The sequence below is a fragment of the Ictalurus punctatus genome, chromosome 12, assembly GCF_001660625.3.
Source record: "Ictalurus punctatus breed USDA103 chromosome 12, Coco_2.0, whole genome shotgun sequence".
Taxonomy (NCBI): Eukaryota; Metazoa; Chordata; class Actinopteri; order Siluriformes; family Ictaluridae; genus Ictalurus; species Ictalurus punctatus.
Window position 1 is genome coordinate 23,658,711 of NC_030427.2, and position 21,985 is coordinate 23,680,695.

Consider the following 21,985-nt stretch of genomic DNA (forward strand, 5'->3'; position numbering starts at 1 on the left):
TTCAACAGTTACGTAATGTATGGGATCCATCACAGGAGCTATGTTGGACCTTTGCCTTATAAGAACAGTAAGAAAAGCATGTACTATCATTTGATGATAGACAACTAATAGACAGCTACTAGCTACACCATTCGGTAATCATTCTTGGCTTTTTTTTTTGTATTGCATGTTTTATCCAAATGGGATCATGGAGGCTTAGTGGTTAGCATGTTTGCCTTGCACCTCTGGGGTTGGTAGTACGATGTATGATTTCTGACTCGGCCCTGAGTGTGCAGAGCTTGTATGTTCCCCTGTGTTTTGGGGATTTCCTCCGGGTACTCCGGTTTCCTCCCCAGTCCAAAGACATGCATTGTAGGCTGATTGGCATCTCTAAATTGTCCATAGTGTGTAAGTGTCTGCGATTGTGCCCTGTGATGTGGCACTCTGACCAGGGTATCCCCCACCTTGTGCCCCGAGTCCCCTGGGATAGGCTTCAGGCTCCTCGGGACACTGTGTAGGATAAGTGGTACAGAAAATGGATGGATGGATGTTTTATCCATGATTCCTCTTGGTTTGCCAAGGTTCTCAGCTCACCTCAACGTTATAAGTAGCACAGATTATAGCTTATGTCTGTTATATTCTACTATAATGATATCAAAGCACTCTTCATGCAGGTAGCCAACTAGCTAACTGCTTTGCATTGCTAGATGAAATTGTCCAAATCAGGAATGATACTAGGAATGTAATTCAATTTCATAGGTGATGCCTCAATTTGGAGCTAGTTAAATAAGTCATTAAAACAGATATAATGAAAACCAGTTTCAAAGCAATTCCATGATACCATTGTCCTTGTTGTCCCAAAAAACATATTCTAACACTTTAACCATTTTGTTATGGCTGGGACTAAAAAGACATTTACATTTACATTACTATTGAAAGTGCATCCTTCAGAATACATTAGACTTTTTTTTTATCTGCTTTCCTCAATTTATAAAATAAAATACATGTATATGTTTTTGAGCAAGTCAGCAGCTCTGTTCCCTTTAGACTTGGCTAATTAAATCCAATTTGTTATGCCCAGCCATACATGTGTACTCTGTGCATGTGTGCTGGTGTATCCGTCCGATGTTCATAATTTACAGTTCCCAGTGGAATTGGCTAATCTCTGTAGAATATGTCACGCATTTAGACAATAATCTACTGCTCATGCTCTACTAATGATGGCAACATTGATAGCATCTGCCTGAATAGTGACACAGCCTTGCTCAAAGTTTAGCGCAGGGAGCCAGGACAGAGGGCCAAGAGTTAAAATCAACCAGAAAGACTCCATAAAGAGCCATGCACTTTTTCCACAGTTTGCATTATTTAAAAATAGTTTATGCAGACCTCTCATGCTTGCAACAGTGTTAATCTCACCCATATACTGTTGCTTTTGCACCTGAAAACTGCTGCTGTAATCATAAAGACTGACCTTGACGTATACAGTATGCGTAATATGCTCATAGTCAACTTCCTTTCAACACACTGAGCACTGTCTGACTTTATAGTATGCAGTCACAGAGGGTAATGATTTATTATCCCAGCATTCGGTATCATCAAGATGGGTTTCCTTTTGAGTCTGGTTCCTTTCATGGTTTCTTCATGACATTTCAATAAGTTTTTGCATTCCACTGTGTAATAGGGATTTAAATGTGCATCCGGATTTCTGTACAGCTGCATATTGGCATTTCAGTGGAATTTAATTGTAATCCAGTATGCGTACGTGTGTATGTGCCAATCTAACAATTTTATCCTGGCAGCCTCAAACCAGTTCACACTTCGTCTAGTTTCATCCATTTTCCCTCCAGCTAGTAATTGATGAAGTCCAGAGACATTTTAAATAATCTGTCTTCCCAGTCAAGTCTTTCTACACTTTAAAAATGCTGAGTTAAAAGTAACCCCAAGTTTTGGGTCCAGTATGGACCAACCGAGCACTGTTTTTAACCCAGCTAATTTCTTTAACCCAGCTTGTGGGTAAAAAATGCTGTGCTGTAGACACTCAGGTTGTATTGGCTACTGAGTGCATGACACATTAAACTGATTCTCAATGCAACATGCCTGTTCCCTTTCAGATCCGCATCTCCAATCCATAATACTAGGTCGTCCATTATCAACCCTACATGGCTCACATCCGTCCTACTACCTGACCGAACTCAGCAACTTTAGACACATTTTAGGTCACATTTTTCCAGTTTTAGTTATCCAATTATCATTGTGAAATTCATGTAAATATTTAAGAATTTTAAAGTTCATTTGCCACTCAGGTTATAGTACACTACATATACTGAGGCTGCAGAATTTGCCTGTAAGTCAGTCCGTCATTCTGAGTATCATGATGTTTAGTCCTTGAGCATGATAATTAGTTCAAAACTAGTCCAGTAAGAAGATATGCACTATAAGCTGTTTTTTTAAATGATTAAATTAAGATGCATTTATACTGTACATACATTTTTGTTATATAAAATGACACATGGAGCAAGGTCTATAGGCTAATGCATGTGTGGGAGAAATCAGAAATACACTTCTGTTCCCCCTTTCTCCAGTGCTTTCTCTTTAACTACCAAAATGTCAAGAACAGTGAACAACCCGCATATAGCGTAGCAGGCTTCACAATATAATGGCAACCCAAACAGAAGGAGCAATACTGCATCTTTTTTGTAATTTTCTGACTTATGTAACACCTCGACGTGTTCACGCATCTCAAAATAAGAGCTGTGATTGTTTATAAGCACTTAGAGAGAGAATGTTAATGGAGTATTGTGCAATATTCAAAACAAGTAAAAGTGTTAGTCAGAAAAGCCTCTCGTGGTACATTTAACATCATTTTAGCACACTCTGAAAATGTTTAATATCACACGGTGGTGTAGTCCGTGTAGTTTCCAGTACTTTTGTAGTATATGCAATATTTGTCAGACTAAAATCAGAAAAGAATTCAAATAGTTCACAATAGACATTCATCAATACCATTTATTTTTTCAGTCTGAGTAAAGGGACATGTTTTTTTAGTACTCACTGGTACCAGTAACAGTATGGAAACCAGTATCCTACTTAATATCAATCAACCAGGAAAAACATTTTATGTAGCTTTGTTTATGTTTCCCTGGATTAAATAGTGGCCACAAAATGCGCAAAAATGTTTGTTCATGCACTTAGGACACAAGACTTGTTCTTTATAACATTATTCATACATAGTTCACTTTAAATAAAGTGCATTAGCGAGCTACATAAGTTTCCTTGGATCGAGTAGGGTTGCAGTGGGGAACAGTGGGTTTTATTTTAATCCAGAGAAGTGCTTCTGTACAGCTGTAAGCAAAGTATGTTTTTGTTTTCAATGACCAATAGTGCCTGATTGTAAGGAAGAACATACTTGTTAAGAGCTGTTATTTTCACTTACCTAGTCTTGTCTGTAGACAGTTTATTATTTTTTTTTTTCTCACATAACCAGTGTTAACCGAAGTGTTGGCTGCTGTCATGTGCTGCTAACAGTACACTCCTCATGCTGAGCTTTATGTTTACATGCATTGTAGAAAGACGTTGTTATAGGTCCTCTTGATATTTTCTCGCAGAGCACAGCTTGCAGTCTGCTTTGCTTTGATTGTCACCATTAATCGTGAAATATGTCCTGATCTCTATCATTCTGCGTTTTGTCTGTTTCTTAGCAAAACAACATACACAAGGCTTATATCGTATAATATCACATGGTGTATCAGAACATTTTTTTACAAGTAGGAGTACCTGAGCATGATGTCAGACAGATACCAGTGTTATCTTAAATATTAAATTTAAAGTATTAAAGTATGCATCTTAATGCATTCCAAATATTAAATTGTGAAAAGCCAAAAATAAATAAATAAATAAATAAAAATGATACTCTAATAATCAAGATGCTTGTGTCAATACTGAAGTATCAATATTTCCAATACTACCGTTTCCCTTTAAAAATTAATGACAAGTATCACTGTTTTGTGTTTTAATTGTTGTGGGGAATTTTTTTTTAAATGTTGTAGCATAAAATAGTGCAGTTAAGGTAAAACTATTCCTCCTGCCTGTTCCTTCTATACTGTTTATACCCTTTTTATATATTTTATGTAGAAACTTGCTGGTAAACATTGCACCATGAGAAAAAGGGAGTAAGATTGATTTTAAAAAAACAAACAAACAAACAACTTGGATATCACATGTGTTCTATGAATGTTCTACTCACAGCATCAGTCAGATTTCTTTTGATCTTACTGGAAATGCCAAAAAATCTAATAAACTATGATAGAAAAGATAAACAAATCTTTTATCACAAGCTACGGGTGCTGTGAAATACGTCATTCTCCTCCGACTTCATCAAATGTGAGCAGGAGAGATTTCACATACAAGGTGATTATTAATAATTAGCATCCTTTTTCCTTTCAAGAAAAAAAAAAAAAGAACACAGCTTGCTCTAGTCTCTGAAATGATTAGAGCCTTAGTGCATTAGAGCCAAGACATACTACTCCGAATCAATATTCAGCATAAATGCATGCTCGGCTATAACACTCCGTAAAAAGAAAAGCCTAATGGGTTGCATTCAAATCTTGTTCTACAAGTGAGGTTTGTTTTATTTACAACACTAATTTCCAATGACTGGTAAATATGAACATTCTTCCCCTTACTAAAATTATTAATGGAGCACACATGGAGGAAAATGTTGAAGCCACTTCCTGAGGTTTGTTCAAATTGAAAGACATACGCTGGAAAGACATACGCTGGAAACATAATTACAGTCGGTCTAACTGCTGATTTAATTACAGAATTACGGTCGTTCTAACTGCTGATTTTACTCCTCAAATTGTTCATCATGCACATATGCTAGATTTCAGGATGTATGTGTGTGTATATATATATATATATATATATATATATATATATATATATATATATATATATATATATGGAGTCAAAATTGATGTACGATTCAGGATTTAGAAAAGAGTGTTGTCTAAGCAAGGAACATTGTAAGTAACAGTGGTTGATTATTAAGGAATAAAATACCACAAGGTGAGCAGTTATAGAACAAAAATCAGTGACAGGGTGGTGTGATATGGCCAAACACAGTCTTGTATTCCTTTTGTGCCACAGCAGTTTAGTACCGTTTAAAAATTCTTTCAATTAATTTAAAAAAAAAACAACAACAACAACAGTACATCATAATTTTTATCCATTTAAGGTTACATTTAATGTTCACAGAACAAGTTAGTTTCTTTTCATTCTTTTCACTTATGTTATATTATCTATAAACAGTCCTTCCCAGTCAGGTTACAGCTCCAGTGGAGTTCACTTGCAGTTAGAAAGGGATTAAATGTTTTAGGAAGTGAACCAAGCATATTGTGCATTTTGGCTTGTGGGCCACAATATTTTTGTAGTGCCAAACTGCTAAACTGACCTGTGAGGTGCAAACTGAGCCAAAGGACAGAGCTGTAGAATTGCAGAAATGTGGAATGTTCTCTGGAAATTCGGATTATAAAATAAAGCTGAATTCCAGTAGACAGATATAGATAACAGAACACGTTATTTATATAATTATCTAATTATGGTGGTATGTGCACCTGGAAAAAGTTTATTTACATTATTCCATTTTTCTTTTTCTTTTTTGAGTGTTATGAGTACATTTTCAGCCCTGAACTCTTCTTTATTCTTTTGTTTTATTTCCCTGCTGATTTTTGGTTTGTGTAAATGTGTGCAGTATCAAACCAAACCAAATAGCAAATGAACCAAAGTACTGCGTTCAGCTCTGATTCAGACTCTGCAAGCAGACTAATATGTGAATGAAAGTTTCCTAGGATTCTATGACCTGCTAAATTCAATTTCCTTTACCATGGAAGAAATACATGTGATGCATAATGTGATTTCTTAAGAAACCCAAACAGCTAAGTAGAATCAGTGTTTAGTGTATTGAATGTAATTTAAGTAGTCATAATTTATACACATCACCGAATCATATAAAAAAAATATATCCGCGAACAGTTAACTGATTTGCTTTCAGTAAAATGATGCACGCACACATCCTAATTTCTACAGAGAAAAGTCACATGATGTTGTCTGGCTTTATAAATGTTCATAGATATTCTCCAGTTAGCTTCTGATGTCTACAAAATGGCTGACTTCTATGTGTACTATGCAATAATTAGGATGTTATATACAGTCCCCTCTGAAAGTATTGGAACAGCAAGGACAATTCTATTGTTTTCGCTATACATTGAAGACATTTGGGTTTGAGATTTAAAGATGAATATGAGACGATAGATCAGAACTTCAGCTTTCATTTCCTCATATTTACATCTAGATGTGTTAAACAACTTAGAATATGGCACCTTTTGTTTGAACCCACCCGTTTTCCTCAAGTGATCGAAAGTATTGGAACATGTAACTGATAGGTGGTTCCTGCTGCCCAGGTGTGCCCTGTTCAATTGACTCTTTAAAGAATTAATAGCTCTGAATGTCTACTCATAGTTTGAGCCCTAGGTTTCATCTGTGAAGACTGCATTTCTTATGATTTGTATAAGATACAAATTTTGTTATACACAAAGATTGTTATACACAATCTCATTAAAATACATCAAAAGCATTTATTATTATTTTTGTTTGCCCCTCCTTACACACTACCTCAGGTTTATTAAGCCCAGTCATATGATTATATTATTTTAAAAGAAACCATATTTCCACATTCAAAAATCCTTGCACATTGTTCTCAATGAACTGCGGCAGTTCAGCTGGGATAATTAATTCTCAATTGTGATACTGAAAAAGCTTTTTAACAAAACGCTTTCTCCATGCTCCTTCATCATGCATCCACTGCAATTAATTAGCAAATTAGTATTAATAGGCACATGTCCATTTTATAAGTGTAGTCTCTCATGCCGCTGCTGGAACAAGTGGGCATATGCATGCCTGCCGTGAGGTTACTGGGAATTAGACTGCTAATTAAAAGCTCTGAATGTTCATCATAGCTCTGAACATCAAACTTTCCAATAACGGGCTTTAAACTCATTAAGTAGAGAGGGGAGTCCAAGCTGGGCATAATAACATGAATGAGAGGGAGAAAGAATGAGACAGCACTAAATGTAGACAAATGCAGGTGATAAACAGCAGTGAAACTGAAATTTAAACTACCCCAGGAAAAAAAAAAAAAAAAAGAAATGATGCAAAAAAGTGGGATTAGTCTGGACCAGTGATGGGGCCTTGGAGTTATGTGGATGTTATGTGAATAAATAATTTCATCCATTATTGTGTTAAAAATTAAAGCTAAACCTTAAAGAGCCACTTTCTTGTATAAAAAAAGGTGTCAGGATGCAAGCATGTTTTTCTATATCACAAAGTACTAAACCTGAACTGGGGGTTAGGATTAGGGAGTTTGTTGCTGCCAGTTCATTATCCAATTCAGTACCAAAGACACCAACTGCATTGGTGTTTGGTGCCTGTTCAATATTGGCCCCATCGGTACTGAATCTTAAGGTGAGTCACTACAAGGTGAATATTTTTTATGCAAATGAAGCATTGTCTATTTTAATATACATACATTTGCATACTAGTTTTGTTGGAATATTATTTATTTATTTCCTAATCAAGAAATAATGTACTATGCACTTTTATTAAAAAACATTTTGTGCCATTTGTTCAGTATAAAATTGAACATACTGTTTATCCAACAGTAGGAAACAATTTGGGAAATTCCTCTTTAATATCCTTCTAACCAATTGCAAACACACTCTGGAGCGGTTGGTTTATAGTGAGAAAGCAATCCAATCCAGTGGACCAACAAACCAACCTGTATAGCAATTCATGATGTAAAAAGTGTAACTGTGTTATGTAAAAAGTGTGTTGGTTTTGCTAATGGCTCACAACACGAATCATGATTTAACTTGGAACAAAGACGAGGTTAAATGTCTCATTGAAATTTGGTCTGAGGAACATATTTCTGAACAACTTTCAAAAATGCATGAAAAAAACTGAGGTTTACAAGGTTTTTAGTGAGCATCTCAAGGAGATGGGCTTTAATCGCTCTGTGCAACATATAAATTAAATCTAACTACAGCTAACAAGAAAGGCACAGTAAGCTTGCGGAGCTGCTTGCATGGTACAAATGGTATAGTAGATAAAATAAAATAATAATAATAATAATAATAATAATAATAATAATAATGCGATGTGTGGGTGTGGTACAATGGCAGTGTAAAGAGCAGGGTCACTATGTGAAACAATACGCTGAACATTGCATGTGTAGCAACTATAGTGTTTGTGACAGGTTAAATATACTCACTGTTGTCACAAAATGTAATGGCATCTAAATGTAATGCCCTCTATCTCTATCTGACAGATTAGAGTAAGCTGTACAGTAAGTCTCATTCTCAGTGTCACATCTGTTAAAGTTTAGTTTTCATAGGATTTTAGCTGTCTGATGCTTTAGAAATATATGATTAGAGAGAAATGTAGTGATGCTTGAACATTTAGGGAATAGAAAACAGAGATTTTTCTTTTGAAATGTGAAAAAGTGTGCAGTATATTGAGAATGGGAGTATATCTATGTTCCCAGGGTCCTGTATTTCCCAGATTTATGTGGCACATAATGATCATATGACAAAGGGTCTTTGTCAGAGATTTCTGCTCGCACTGAGTGCCGGAGAGAACTGTGCACTCAGCAGTCCGAATCACAACAGGGTGCATGAACTGCCCGAAGAGCGACAGCATGCACTTCCGGGTTGTCAGACTTTGTTTAACGTGACACATGTGTTTGTTTTGGTTTCTGTCCTATCTCTGCTCTGTAATGTTATTGCTTGTTTCCTAATGTGTCTCAGCTGTTCTGTGCTGTGGCCTTTGATTAGTTTGTATATTTAAACCCCCGTGTGTCTTTGTTCTGTGCAAAGTATTTCATTTTTGTGTTGTGTTACCAGACCAATCCTTTCTTTGTCCTCGTTTCTCAGTTTTCTCACCCTGCCCATTGTTTCTCGTTTTTGAACTTGGCTCGTTTGTGTTGTTTGTCGATGGCCTGACCCTCGCCTGCTTTTGACCATGTCTTTGCCTATCGTTTGCAGGTCTGCCTACCTCAAATAAAAGCTTTAACTGCACTTTCGTCCGTTTCCACCCTAATTAACTGACAGTCCTATGTTCCCCAGCTATATATGTATAGCACACGATGGGAACCTGGAAAACATGTTCTCAGCTCTGTATTCACTTAATATGACATGAGATATTGTCGGAACTTGTCAAAGGGGTTTTCTGTTCCCCAGCACTGCTGTATGACTCTGAATATAATAGGCCTAGACTTTAGGGAACTAAACAAATGGTTGGAGTCAAGGAATCACAAAAAGTCATAGCTTCCTTAGGTGAAAACTAGCCTAGTATGTTTTTGAATCTAACTCTCATGACATCATGACTTATACATGTAATTTAATCCAGTTTCATTTTTGCCTCCAAATTTGCTAGAGTATTTTTTTTGTAATTATTTTTATTAATAAGCAAATTTTTAACACAATTTTTTAAATTTTATTTTAAATACCAATACAGTGATATTGTTACGTTATATTATGTGCCATATAAATCCTGGGAACATGGGACCCTCGGGACATAGGAATGACCATATAGAGACCCCCACTGATAAATTCCTCATCAACACAGTTTGTTCACTCTGAATCAATTAATCACCCAACATTTATTACTATAGCACATTTAAAAACAGCACAAGTTGACCAAAGTCAACCAAACACCAACAAACACAAATTACAATTACAAAACACCAATGAACACCTTTGAATGTCTGTCCTTCATTTGTCTTTATATGTTTGCCCTATCAACAGTGAGGCTGGTGAGGAAAACTGGGACGCAGAAGGCTGCAAAACACTCCCGTCACCCGCAGTCCACACTAAATGTCTCTGCAGCAAAATTTCCACCTTTGCAGTGTTAGCAGAGAAAGCTAAAGACCCGGTGAGTGTCAATTTTTCATTTGCACCTAACACACCTTTAAGCCTCTGCATGGCCCAACAACATGTATATCTCCAGAAAGGGTAGTACGGGTCCAGAACCTTTGTCTCTACATTTGTGTTGTATATTTTGGTGAATGTTATGTTTGTAATTATTATTTTTTTCCAAACTCTGTCTCTCTTCATCTCCTCCAGCCTTAAATGTCGTAATTTTAAGTAATAAAGTAGTTATTATGCTCTTTGGTTATTATTATGCTGTCAGAGCTGCTGAAGGACTGTACGAATGCTGCTGTTGAGCTCATCGGCATCAGGAAGTAAGCACGTGAGAGACAAATAGATTGTCTTTCAAGGAAGTGGAATGTATGTGGGTGTCACATGAGAAGCTGATTTTAATGTGCACCTTTGTTGTACACACTTCACAGTTTGAATAAATTATGGCCTTCACATCTCACAGATGACATGTGTTTATTGAAAATGCCTTTATTGAGGGTCTTAGCATGCTTTATGCTAGTTTTGTTAACAGGAAGTTTCTAAAATTACATAATAATTGAAACAATTTCTGAAAAAATAATTAATTGTTACATTAATAATTATAAGCTGTTATGGATTTTTATTTGCACCTGTTATGGGTATTGTGGATATTGTGTTGTGTATTGGGCTCGCTAATCAGACCGAGCATGTGTGCTGGATTTAATTTTTGACTTTTTTTTTTTTTTTTTTTTTTTAGACTAAGATTACCAAAATAGCTTAATTTTTTGTGGAATTAATGTGTGTTTTAGTGATGGCGCTCATTTTAAGTCATCCATAAGATTTAATACGGACCAGTATGCTAAAATGATTAGCAAGATTAGCAAGTCCTGAAAACGACCTGAGCTGTTTGCCCTTTATCTTTCCTGATTAATGTCTGTACGTTTTATTGTATTGACCATCTGCCATGTGATGGACCACCCACCATATGCTCTCTCTCTCTCTCTCTCTCTCTCTCTCTCTCTCTCTCTCTCTCTCTCTCTCTCTCTCTCTGATTTCCGCTTTCTCTTCCACAAGTCACCAGTAGTGGTGGGTAAATGGGGTGGATGTTGAGACTGACCCACTTTTGTCTATTTTCTTTCTATCTATCTGAAAGCACCCCATTAGAATGAGTGATATGCACAGCAGGGGAAAGGGATGCTGGGAGATGGAAAATGGCTGCAAGGAGTGAGCACTGTGGGGGCGGAGATTGTAAATCCAGTAGCCGGTCATTGTCACACAGAAACTGAACCACACACAGCTGGCTAATGTCAATGCTGCTCCTGCTGATCTCAGCCAGAGAGACCACAACACACTGACTTAACCACACACACACACACACACAGAGAGAGAGAGAGAGAGAGAGAGAGAGAGAGAGAGAGAGAGAGAGAGAGAGAGAGTAAGTAATACACATGTGTTCTTGTCACAGGAATGTTTCACAGGAAGTCATACAATTCAGGGCTGAATTTAGTACTTTTTTTAACTCTTGCTCAAGGTTATGCACTTCCCTATGGATTAGGATGTATTGGGGCATAGTTAGTAGTACTGAATATCACTGATTGATCAAGAACAAGCTTCACAGAGTGAAGGCTTCATCTACACAATTATTGGTCATTTCCAAAATGCCATATTTATGCTTTCACCACACTAACATTTTCAGTCTGCCAATTTCCTACAAAATGAATGGTTTGACAACAAATTCGAATGGTTTCCACAAATGGAAACCATTAAAACCATTACCATTGCCATTATTGGTTTGTAATGGTATCCACTGGATATAACATGCCACCAATAGAAGGCAACAGATTTTTAGATTTAGATTTATCATAAAAATTGCCTCGGGTGTTTTCACTGTTAATATAAAACATTTCTAACTACGCTAGTTTGGTGTTGCTAGAGACACATTTGAGCTAACACTGTATTGCCATGCAAAGTACATTATCTTTCCTTATGCTCTGCTCATATCATGTTCACATAAACTGGAATTCATGTAGACATTTACACACCTTGTTTTCCTGCTCAGCATCAGAGGATGTTTCAGTTTCAACACATTTACTGGTTTAACAAAAACAAAAATTGGTATATATCCATTTTTCCTCACACTGACTGTGAGGTAGCGTTTGTCAGAATTGAGAGCTGTCAGCCAATAAGACATGAGTGTTTCCACATATTTTCCTGTAAGCCATGTCTGATTGGTCTCGCCTCCATTCACTGAAGATATAAAATTACAGGCGGTCTTCTTTTACTGACGTTCAGTAACGTAGTGACGAACCGCTCCAAGTGAAGTATTATTCAGGGCTAAAGAAACTTTCTTTGGGGCAAAACATGATACATTTTTAAAAATGCATTTAACTTAATATTGTTTTCTTAACAATAAATTTGTAATGCAAGTATTTTTATTTACATCAGTAAATGTAATCAAATTACATACATTTAAAATGTAATGCGTTACATTACTGCGTTATCAGAAAAAGTCATTAGATTACAGTAACGCATTACATCCATCTCTGGTCAGGCTAGTGTGAAAAAAAATGGTTGATGTGTGAATATGTGAGGGCACTTTAGTGAGAGAGCACCCGGGTTTAAAAAAAAGTTTGTTAAAGGTTAAAATCATATCCGGGCAATAATGAACTTCAAACTCAACTTGCTCCATGTGTTCCATATTGCTATGTAGTGTTTTTGCTCTGCTCTAAAATGTCAGATTTGTCACGAAGTTTGCTTCATTTCTGTTACTGATCACAGATCCTGCCTGCAATGTGGTATAAACACAAACCAGGAACTCATTCAGGGGTCTTCTAGTTCTTGTCTAGGATGTTTCCAGAAGTCTTTACATTATCAAAAGTTTCTGAGACCCTTTCCTGAATGTCATTGACCACTTATGTGACAACATGTTGCTTTTCTGTAATAGTTAGCAATGTGGATGCTCCTGATGTTGGGAGTGTTGGAGCCCAAATACTGTAAAGTTAAAATTAAAAAAAAAAAAAAAAAAAAGGTATGCTAATACGAAATCTAACACCTGTAGTCGAAATGTTATTTGTGCTACATCAGAGGAAAGTTGAATGCTGTTGACTGGAGGACTATACTAACTGTCCCTTTCTGCCTGATTCTAACACGTGCAGTTAGTCCAGTCAACAGTAAAGAGTGGAAGACCACTTAAATTAAAATTTCTGTACTCATAGGATGAGTGTACTAGTTTGTTAAACCCTAATACTGTACCATGAGTGTAATGTCGGGTATATATTGAAGAGGCTGGATGTACAATAAGTGCGTAAAATCATTGTGCTGTCTATTGAGGGAAAGCCAGAAATCATTGTCAAACATGGTCGAAACACAGGGAGGCAAAAATACACAGGAATAATCCATAACAGCAAACCACAGTAGACAGCCGATGGTTGGAAACCAGGAAGTAATCAGCAACATTGAACCAGGCACATAGAACACTGGAACTGTGGAAACACATTAGGACTTTTTCACCCAAAACAATGAAACATCAGGGCTTAAATATGACACATTAGAACTCATTAGAACTCATAGAAACTAAATTCAGAGCATCTGGTTACTATCAGGAACCACAGCAATGATGGGACGGGGCAGAGACAAGACACAACTTCAAATATACATGATAATGTAAACAAGATAATCATGGATGATGAAAACAAGCCATAAAAGAAACTTAAATCAAACATAATAAACACTGCTGGTCTATCTATCCAGACTAGACCTTTATGAATAACAAGTGTGGCTCACAAAGTGCATAATTAAGCTTTGGGATCTGTGGCCCAAAAGAAGGGCTGAAGTCAAGTTTAAGACAAGTCTAAGACCAGGACTAGCTAAGGTCGAGTGTTAAGGGGGATGAGGCCAAGTCAAGACCTACTAAGTGAAAGCAAGGGATAACATTAGCTTGGTAGCCAATGTGTTTTTTCCCCCTCATGTGCAAGAAGCAACATTAACAATTACTTAATAATGATCAGCTACTCCATTTAATTTATTGACCAAAGAGACCACAGTCTTGTCCATTCGGTGAGACCACTGCTTTAGCAGAAAGTAAACAGAGAATAGTAGTTTTCAGGAGACACCTAAGGGATCATATACTCCCAATACACTTTTTCATTAAGCATCTCATATCTACTTTTTTAGCTGTAAGTTGAACTATGACACCTTTGAGGGTTTCCATGTCTGTATATTGACTGTCTGTATCTATATACAGTCTGTCAGTATGTGTGCCCAGTCGAGCTCAATGCCAACCCTCAGTCAAGGAGAGAAATCTAGTGAGGTCTGCATGAGCTGTCTAGACATGAGTGATTACAATGTGTTTTTCTTGGATTATCCAGATCCACATCATTCTAGATAGCTTCCACATGCTTCGATAGTACAGTAGATTAAAATGCAAACCTTTTTTGATCAGAAAAAAACAGACTCCCAGAAGAGGAATTGGATTAAAAATGGCTGCATTTATTTACTCTGACTTCAAATAGTTTATGTCAAGCAGGGATGTGTAGTGTATTCTTTTATTCAGTATGTTTTGATTAAACAGCTAAAATATTCGGTTTTGAAAAGTGGAGCTAGTATGTTAAGGGTGCACAGTTCAATTCAATTCAGCCGCAATTCAATAAATAAGAGATGGACAATTGAAGGTAAAATGTCTTTAATATAAATAGGTGATTTTTTTTAAAAATTAATTTTGCTTAATTTTGTATTAGCTACAGCTTACTACACTGCAGCACTGATTTCTTGAATCGGATTAGGCTGAAGCTCTGACATTTTGCTGCAAGGTAGTCAGTAGGTTTTCCACCATGGTAGAGTAGTATTGTATGCATTATTCCCTCTAACAGCATGCTACATTGTGTTTTATTCCTCACTTAACAGTCCTTGGTCACTGGTGATAAGAGCTTTATTCGCTGTTTGCTTCTGTTTTGTTGACAGCCTGGATTGTTAGTTGACTTAATGACCTACTTTCCATTCATTTGACCTGCACATTTTGTGATAGCCCCTAGGGATTTTCTCTTTCTTGTTTGTGTTGTTACACACAGTATGTGAATATATTCCTGCAGTTTTTAATTTCAGTGTCGTAGGCCTATTTTGTAGCATGGAGGATTAAGTTATATGAGGTTATATTGGTGCTGTTATTGGGTTGTTTGGCAACAATGCATAGATTTGTCCAGACCTTTTTTTTTTTCTGAAGACAGAATAATTGTAAATAGTTTGTGATTAACTTTATAGTAGCTGTCTATTTCTTATCAAAATAGCCAGTATACATATACATACTGTATGTAAATATATGTTCATATACAAATAAGCTTAAATGCTAAAAGGAAAATGAATAAGTTTTATCTATATGGGAACACTGTGCATTTATTAACTCATCACTCTTTTAGTAAAGCTATGTGCAAATGATTGTGTAAGCCAAACTACATTTTTCCGCCAGATTTAGAAAACTTTCTGAAAGTTTGGTGTTCTTTGTACTAGCATCCGTATGTTGATCATCTGTAAAGTGCAAAACACATTCTTGATACAGGTAGTGTCATGTTACCAGTCTTTAAATATACTTTTCCCTCATAAGCACAGCAAGTGCTAAATCTCCTTGTCATCTGAGGCATTTGTTGTAAACATTATTTACAGACTGGCCCATACTCCATTTATATGGCATAATTGAAGTATTTTGTTTTATTTGTCCTAATTTATGGGTTTGTGTTGGCTTGTTTTTATTTCATTTTTCATGTCATTAATGAATGGCAATAGTATAAAACAACAGGCTTTCACAAAATATTCTTGATGGTATTCTTAGTCCCAGACCTAGTCAACTAGTATGTTTTTGATGTGTTTTTGATAGAGACTCCAAAGCACTTCTGTAAGCCACTCTGGATAAGCAACAATATATTCCATGTATACTGAAATGCAATAATTCATGCAAATTATGATTTGAAGTCAACAAATACATACGTTTTTCCCAAAATGATGGGATATAAAATTTCTTATGTTGATGGTCCTACAAATGATTTATGAATATATCTGTTCACATACACCTTGATAAATGAGCCCCATTGTTTGTTGAGACTGACAAACATATTGTGAAGTAAAAAAGTCTCGGAAAACCTACTGTATTGCAGGAAATAGATTTTTTTTTTTTCTGCCAACAATATACTTTGTCCTTTTTAAGAAAACAGAAATAAATTTTATGGAAACCTTTTTATTTACATTACTTTATAATCTTTCATTGGCTCTCTCTCCACAAAAATCATGATGCATAAGAAGCCAGAGCTTTTCTTTGTAAGTGATCATGAGAAAAATTGATATGTGATACCCACATACCCAACATGCTCAGTATGCAATCTTCAATACGGTCTTTGTCTAAACTCTTGTCATACTAATTTTCTAGTCTTAAGAAATACCAGGTGATAAGCTAAGATGGAACCAATTAACCCAATGTCGCCTTGTTAGCAGATGCTAACACAATGTCGCCTTGTTAGCACTTCTTATTGTTATTCAGCTTTTATCAAAAGTGCTTTAGAAGTGGTTTTTTGAACACAACTTTAATCAATTCACTTTATAATAAGATGCTGAAATGTCTGTCAAAATGTCTTGCAATGCCCTATACCATTACATCACCATCAAAAGAAAGAGACAGAGCTTTGTACACATGACAGTGAACTTACTCAAACACAGGGAATGGCAAGACTTTGCAATGAGTAAATGCCCATGAACAGTTTATGTATGTATTCTAAAACCAGTAAATGAATGTTCACACTAGTATTCCAGTGAGTGCAATCTCTGTTGTATTCAGTCTTAAACAATGTTTAGTACGTGAATCCTTTTCCAGTATTTTGCCATGCACAACTACAATTGACAAACATTTGCAATTAAGAATTTGTCCAAATAATATGTTTGGTGTGCACAGTGATAGAGATGGAGAAATTCCAGAGCATATTGAGGAAAACAATGGCTATGTGAATGAATTGAGCAGTCTTAAAGAGGCAGAAATAAAACAATATGGCAATGCAGCAAACTGCTGAGTCAGAGAAAGGGAGCTTTCAAAGCAAGTGTGGCCAGGAATGAAACACCACCACTGATTATATATATTGGAAACAGCACCACAGATATATTGGAATTTAAAGGGAGGTTCCAGTTGGACAGATCAGCTGTTGAAGCCTGTGTTTCTGCTTTTGGATAATACAATGCCTAATGTTTATTTAATCATTTAAATTTTATAATAACTGACTAAAAATGTGCCTTACTAAAATGCCTGAGTTATCAGAGAAAGTTATGCTTTGCATTGATCTATAGAATTGGTGGGATTTTGACAAGATCTAGGATATATAAAGTCATGTGAAAAACTGTTCAATATGGAAACTGTTGGATTTTTTGACATGTTTGAACAAGCAAAGATTTGATCATCTTTGAAACAGTGCCTATTAATTAAGTTGATACACTTTAACAAAACCACATATAAAATTAGCTTTTCAATCATTTATTCAACAGAAATATCAATAGATCTGATATTCTTCTGTGGAAAAAGTAAGTATACCTTTGGCCTCAGCAGCTAGTATTGTCCACCACACTTGCTGGAATTTTTGACCATTCTTCCATGCAATATTCTTTAGTTGCAAGATGTTTGCAAGGGTTTTCTTGCATGTACTGCCTGTTTCAAATCCCAATACAACATTTCACTGGGATTCAAATCCAGGCTTTGACTAGGCCATTCCAAAACCCTCCATTTCTTCTTTTTGAGCCATTCCATGGTGGATTTGCTAGTGTGCTTAGGATTATTATCCTGTTGAAAGGTCCACTTTCAGTTCAAGTTCAACTTTTGTACAGATGGCCTGCACTCTTTGATATGATGCAGAATTCACAGTTGAATCAATGAATGCAAGCTGTCCAGTCCCTGAGGCAGCGAAGCAAACAATAATATTTCCACCACCGTGCTTCACAGTTGGTATGAGGTGCTTCTGCTGAAAAGCTGTCTTTGGTAAAACATGTCTGCTGTTGCTTTGGCCAAACAACTCTATCTTTGATTCGTATGTCCATACCACATTATTCCAAAAGGCCTGGCCTTGGCCTATATGCTCATTTGAAATGCTTTTTGCAAAGGCTTTTTCCTGGCACACAGGCCAAAAAACTCCCATGCAGGTCAAATGTGTCTTTCTGATTGCAGAAGCATGCACTTTAACATCAACAGATGCAAGACTTTCTAGCAGATCCTGTTATGAAATTTTGAGGCTATTGGAGACTTCTTTTTGCATCAGACGGTCTGCTCTTGGGCTGAATTTGCTGGGACGGCCAGTCCTGGACATTTTGGCAGTCGTTTGAAATCTGTGCCATTTTTATAGTATCTCACAAAAGTGAGTACACCCCTCACATTTTTGTAAATATTTGTTTATATCTTTTCATGTGACAACACTGAAGAAATTACACTTTGCTACAATGTAAAGTAGTGAGTGTACAGCTTGTATAACAGTGTAAATTTGCTGTCCCCCCAAAATAACTCAACACACAGCCATTAATGTCTAAACCACTGGCAAAAAAAAGTGAGTATACCCCTAAGTGAAAATGTGTGTATATATATATATATATATATATATATATATATATATATATATATATATATATATATATATATATATATATGTATAAAGGCATTATGTATTCGCAGCTAAACCATTTCCAGGGAAAGAGTACTTGGCATTTTAATTACACTAATGATGAAGTATGTGTCTGTTTATACATTGCGATTGGGGGGTAAAGAGTAAAGTTATTCAGAATATATTCTGAATAAGTGATCATGAGGCAGGAATTTTCCCACCAAAACTTTTAAATTTCCATAGGATGCAACTGACAGTGCATCCATACATAACATTGGTTCTCGTAAATATTTTTTTAATTTAAACATTTGTTCATTTAGTTTCAGGAACTGCTTTATACTGGTCAGGGTTGTGTTAGAGCCAGAGCCTATCCTGGGAACACTAGGGACTAGGTGGGAATACACCCCTGTATGGGACACAAGTCCATCACAGCATACAATATGTTCTTAAATTACCAAAATTAATTTCAAGCTGGAACATACATGGCACCTCAAAACAGTGCTTGACGCAGCTTGCTGGAAGTCTAACATGTCTTACTGACCTAAACTGGAAGTTAACTTTCCCAGATGGTGCCTATCAATTACGCTCCTCTTCTATATCTCTAGCATTAAGTTCCCTGGCTGCTGGTGGAATGCCTGGTGACATTTGGAGATGGGCAATAAACAGCACCATTAGCGCCTAGTCATTTTCCTTCCATTAGCCACGCCATGTTCAGGTCAGTGCATCTCTATCGGTAATGTTCTCTTGACGCCAGCAAAGCACTCCATTCAACTGGAAAGACCTTTACCGTCGCACTATGAGGAACGTTTTGTACAGATCCTACAAGCAATGAGAGGGAGAGTGCTATTACAACTCAGATTATTCTTTTTTTTTCAGCTTCATCAAAGTGCTGAAACTTATAATACACTGTAATTAGAATAAAAACAGGTCTTTGGTATCGGTCACTTGAACAGCAGACTTCAAAAGAACTAATTCAGAAACTTATTTTGCCTCTAGTTTTAGTACATCTTCATATAAATTGAAGGAGTGTGTTTGGAAACATTTTGAAATATGGGATATGAATGGAAATATGATTGAAATATCCTGAATGCATTGCATAAAGTTGTTTTATGTGATAGTGTTATGGTGTCATACCGCTGGCATAATTATCACAGTTTTGAATATACTGGTATTTTTGGTATGTTTCATGCTAACATTTGCATTTTAAGAGACATTAAATGGAATGTATGTATGTGTGTACAGTATGTATTTTCACAGCAAAAATTTAGTATGGAAAGTGGTTTCAGATGGCAGTGGGGTTTGGTTTATAGTAGGGATGCACCGATACCACTTTTTTTCAGAGCAATTACAAGTACAAGTACTTAAATTTGGGTACTTGCCAATACCAAGTACTGATATGAATACTTCACACTTTTCGGAATGCCCCATGTCTCAAGCATGTCATCAAATGCACCTGCTATGGCTTGGCCAGTGTGCGAACCCCTAAACTGTGTTGCTTGTAAAACGACCCTCTGGGGAGTAAAATCCTCATCAATCCACTGTGCTGTTAAACTTATAAGAGACATTGGGCTGACACTACAAGTCCAAATATCAGTGGTGAAGCTGAAGGCCGAAATGTCCTGCAACAGGTTCCTGATGTGCTTTTTCACCAAGTCATGCAGCTTTGGTAATGCAGTATCTGTAACGTGGTGACGGCTGGGAATCTCATACATCGGCTCAAGTACACCAAGAAGACGACGAAATCCTGTATTATCTACAACAGACAATCATTGGTTGGTCATCAAGAGCAATGAACTGGGTAAGAGCTTCTGTTAGTTTTACTGCCCATGGGTTGTCTCTGGACATTTTCTCTCGCTTCTCCAGCGTTTGCTGCAAAGTTGGTTGTTGCTGTTTCCCACTGCTAGTGTGACATTTATTTCTCTGTTTTATATTTTGTATAAGAGTTTTAAATGCTTTATTTTATTTTAAATGTTTATGTGCGATTAGGCAAATTTATGTTATGAGTCATTTATATTTCAGTATAATTGTGTTGAGTATGAGAAGTAGTGCTGTTGCGCTTGTGCGAGTGACGTACTGCGTTCATGTTGGGGTCGGGGGACATGCGCTAGGGGAGAGCGCGAAAAAGTTCATGTCAATGATCCATGAGGAAATGTAGCTCTGACAATACAGTTAGTAAAAGCTTTATTTCTACGTGTGTATGCCTGCATTATTCAAACCTGTTTAGAGATTGCACCTTCGCGAGATCTCCTTAACCCCTCTAACACTAGCATTAGCAAACTCTTTGCACTCTGTGTTATTTTTGTTCTTTAGATGTTTAATCAAATTGCTTGTGTTAAATGAGCTATTTTTATCCCCCCTCTTGACAGTTTAGCAGAGCATAGTTTGCAGTCTGCTCTACTTTTATCATCATCACTTACCTTAAAATATCTCCAAATTGCTGACATTGCTCCTCTTTCAATTACCTGCTCAACTGACGAGAGGTTAGGCTATGTTATTTTGTCATTAAAGTGGTATCGATGCGGTTGTATCGGGGTAGTTTTACAAGTACGAGTACGGGAGCACAGTATCGGGCCGACACCTGAGTATTGGTATCGGTATTGGTGCATCCCTAGTGGATAGCTTCATTTGTTAATTAATTAATTCATTCATTCATTTTGAATATACCTATTTTGGCCATCTTATTTTGTGAGACCTCAAAAATCTGGCTTTGACCATGGCTTTTTAGTATTTCTACCAAAAATATACTTTATTCATTCATTTATCTTCAGTAACCACTTTATCTTGGTCAGGTTCACACTGAATCTGGAACCCATACTGGCAACACCAAGAGAACTCACAGCAAGTGGGACGCCAGTTCATCGCAGGGCAACGCGCATACACATCAACACACCCACTCAAACTTAGGCGCAATTTAGCATAGCATCTGCACGTTTGGACAAATATGGAAATATTTTCTTGCCTTGGAAAGTCTGGGCAGTCTGCCTGCAAAGATTAAAAAACAAAACAAAAAACTGTAGGTTAGCTGTTTGTAGCTAGCCAGCCTACTAATACCTAAAGGCATTTGCTGCAGTATATTTGCAGTAGTTTTTCTTTGCCATCTAGGCAAGCAATTTTATGTATCTTTAATGATCACACAACCACATGAATAAAAAAAAAAAAGTGGGGGAAAATGTGTGGGTGGCTATTTTTCAAAGGGGAGGTTGGTGATTCTGGCATTTCTTAGCATCCCGAATCAAATACAGTGTGTACCAGTGACCTAATGATACAACAGTTATGCCATCGGAACGATATTCACACCTTATTCACTGAACTGTGATATTTTACAATGTGTGGAACACATATTGAGTTTGATTCTACAAGGGTATGCTATTAAAGATTATGTAAAATTGTTTGTGTTAGCAGGATAGCAATGGACTGCAGAAAGAGTGTAATGCAAAACTT

At 36.5% G+C, this 21,985-nt stretch overlaps 1 protein-coding gene across 10 annotated transcripts in view; it reads left to right on the forward strand.

The window, feature by feature from the left end:
• The window catches only part of adgrb2 (adhesion G protein-coupled receptor B2), a 442,839-nt gene that overhangs the window by 321,714 nt on the left and 99,140 nt on the right, over window positions 1–21,985 (forward strand). For all 10 annotated transcript variants that reach the window (XM_047158788.2, XM_047158787.2, XM_047158793.2 and 7 more), the window contains one exon: window positions 9,840–9,966. In XM_047158788.2, the coding sequence (XP_047014744.1) occupies window positions 9,840–9,966 (127 nt within the window). The remainder of the gene's footprint in view (window positions 1–9,839; window positions 9,967–21,985) is intronic.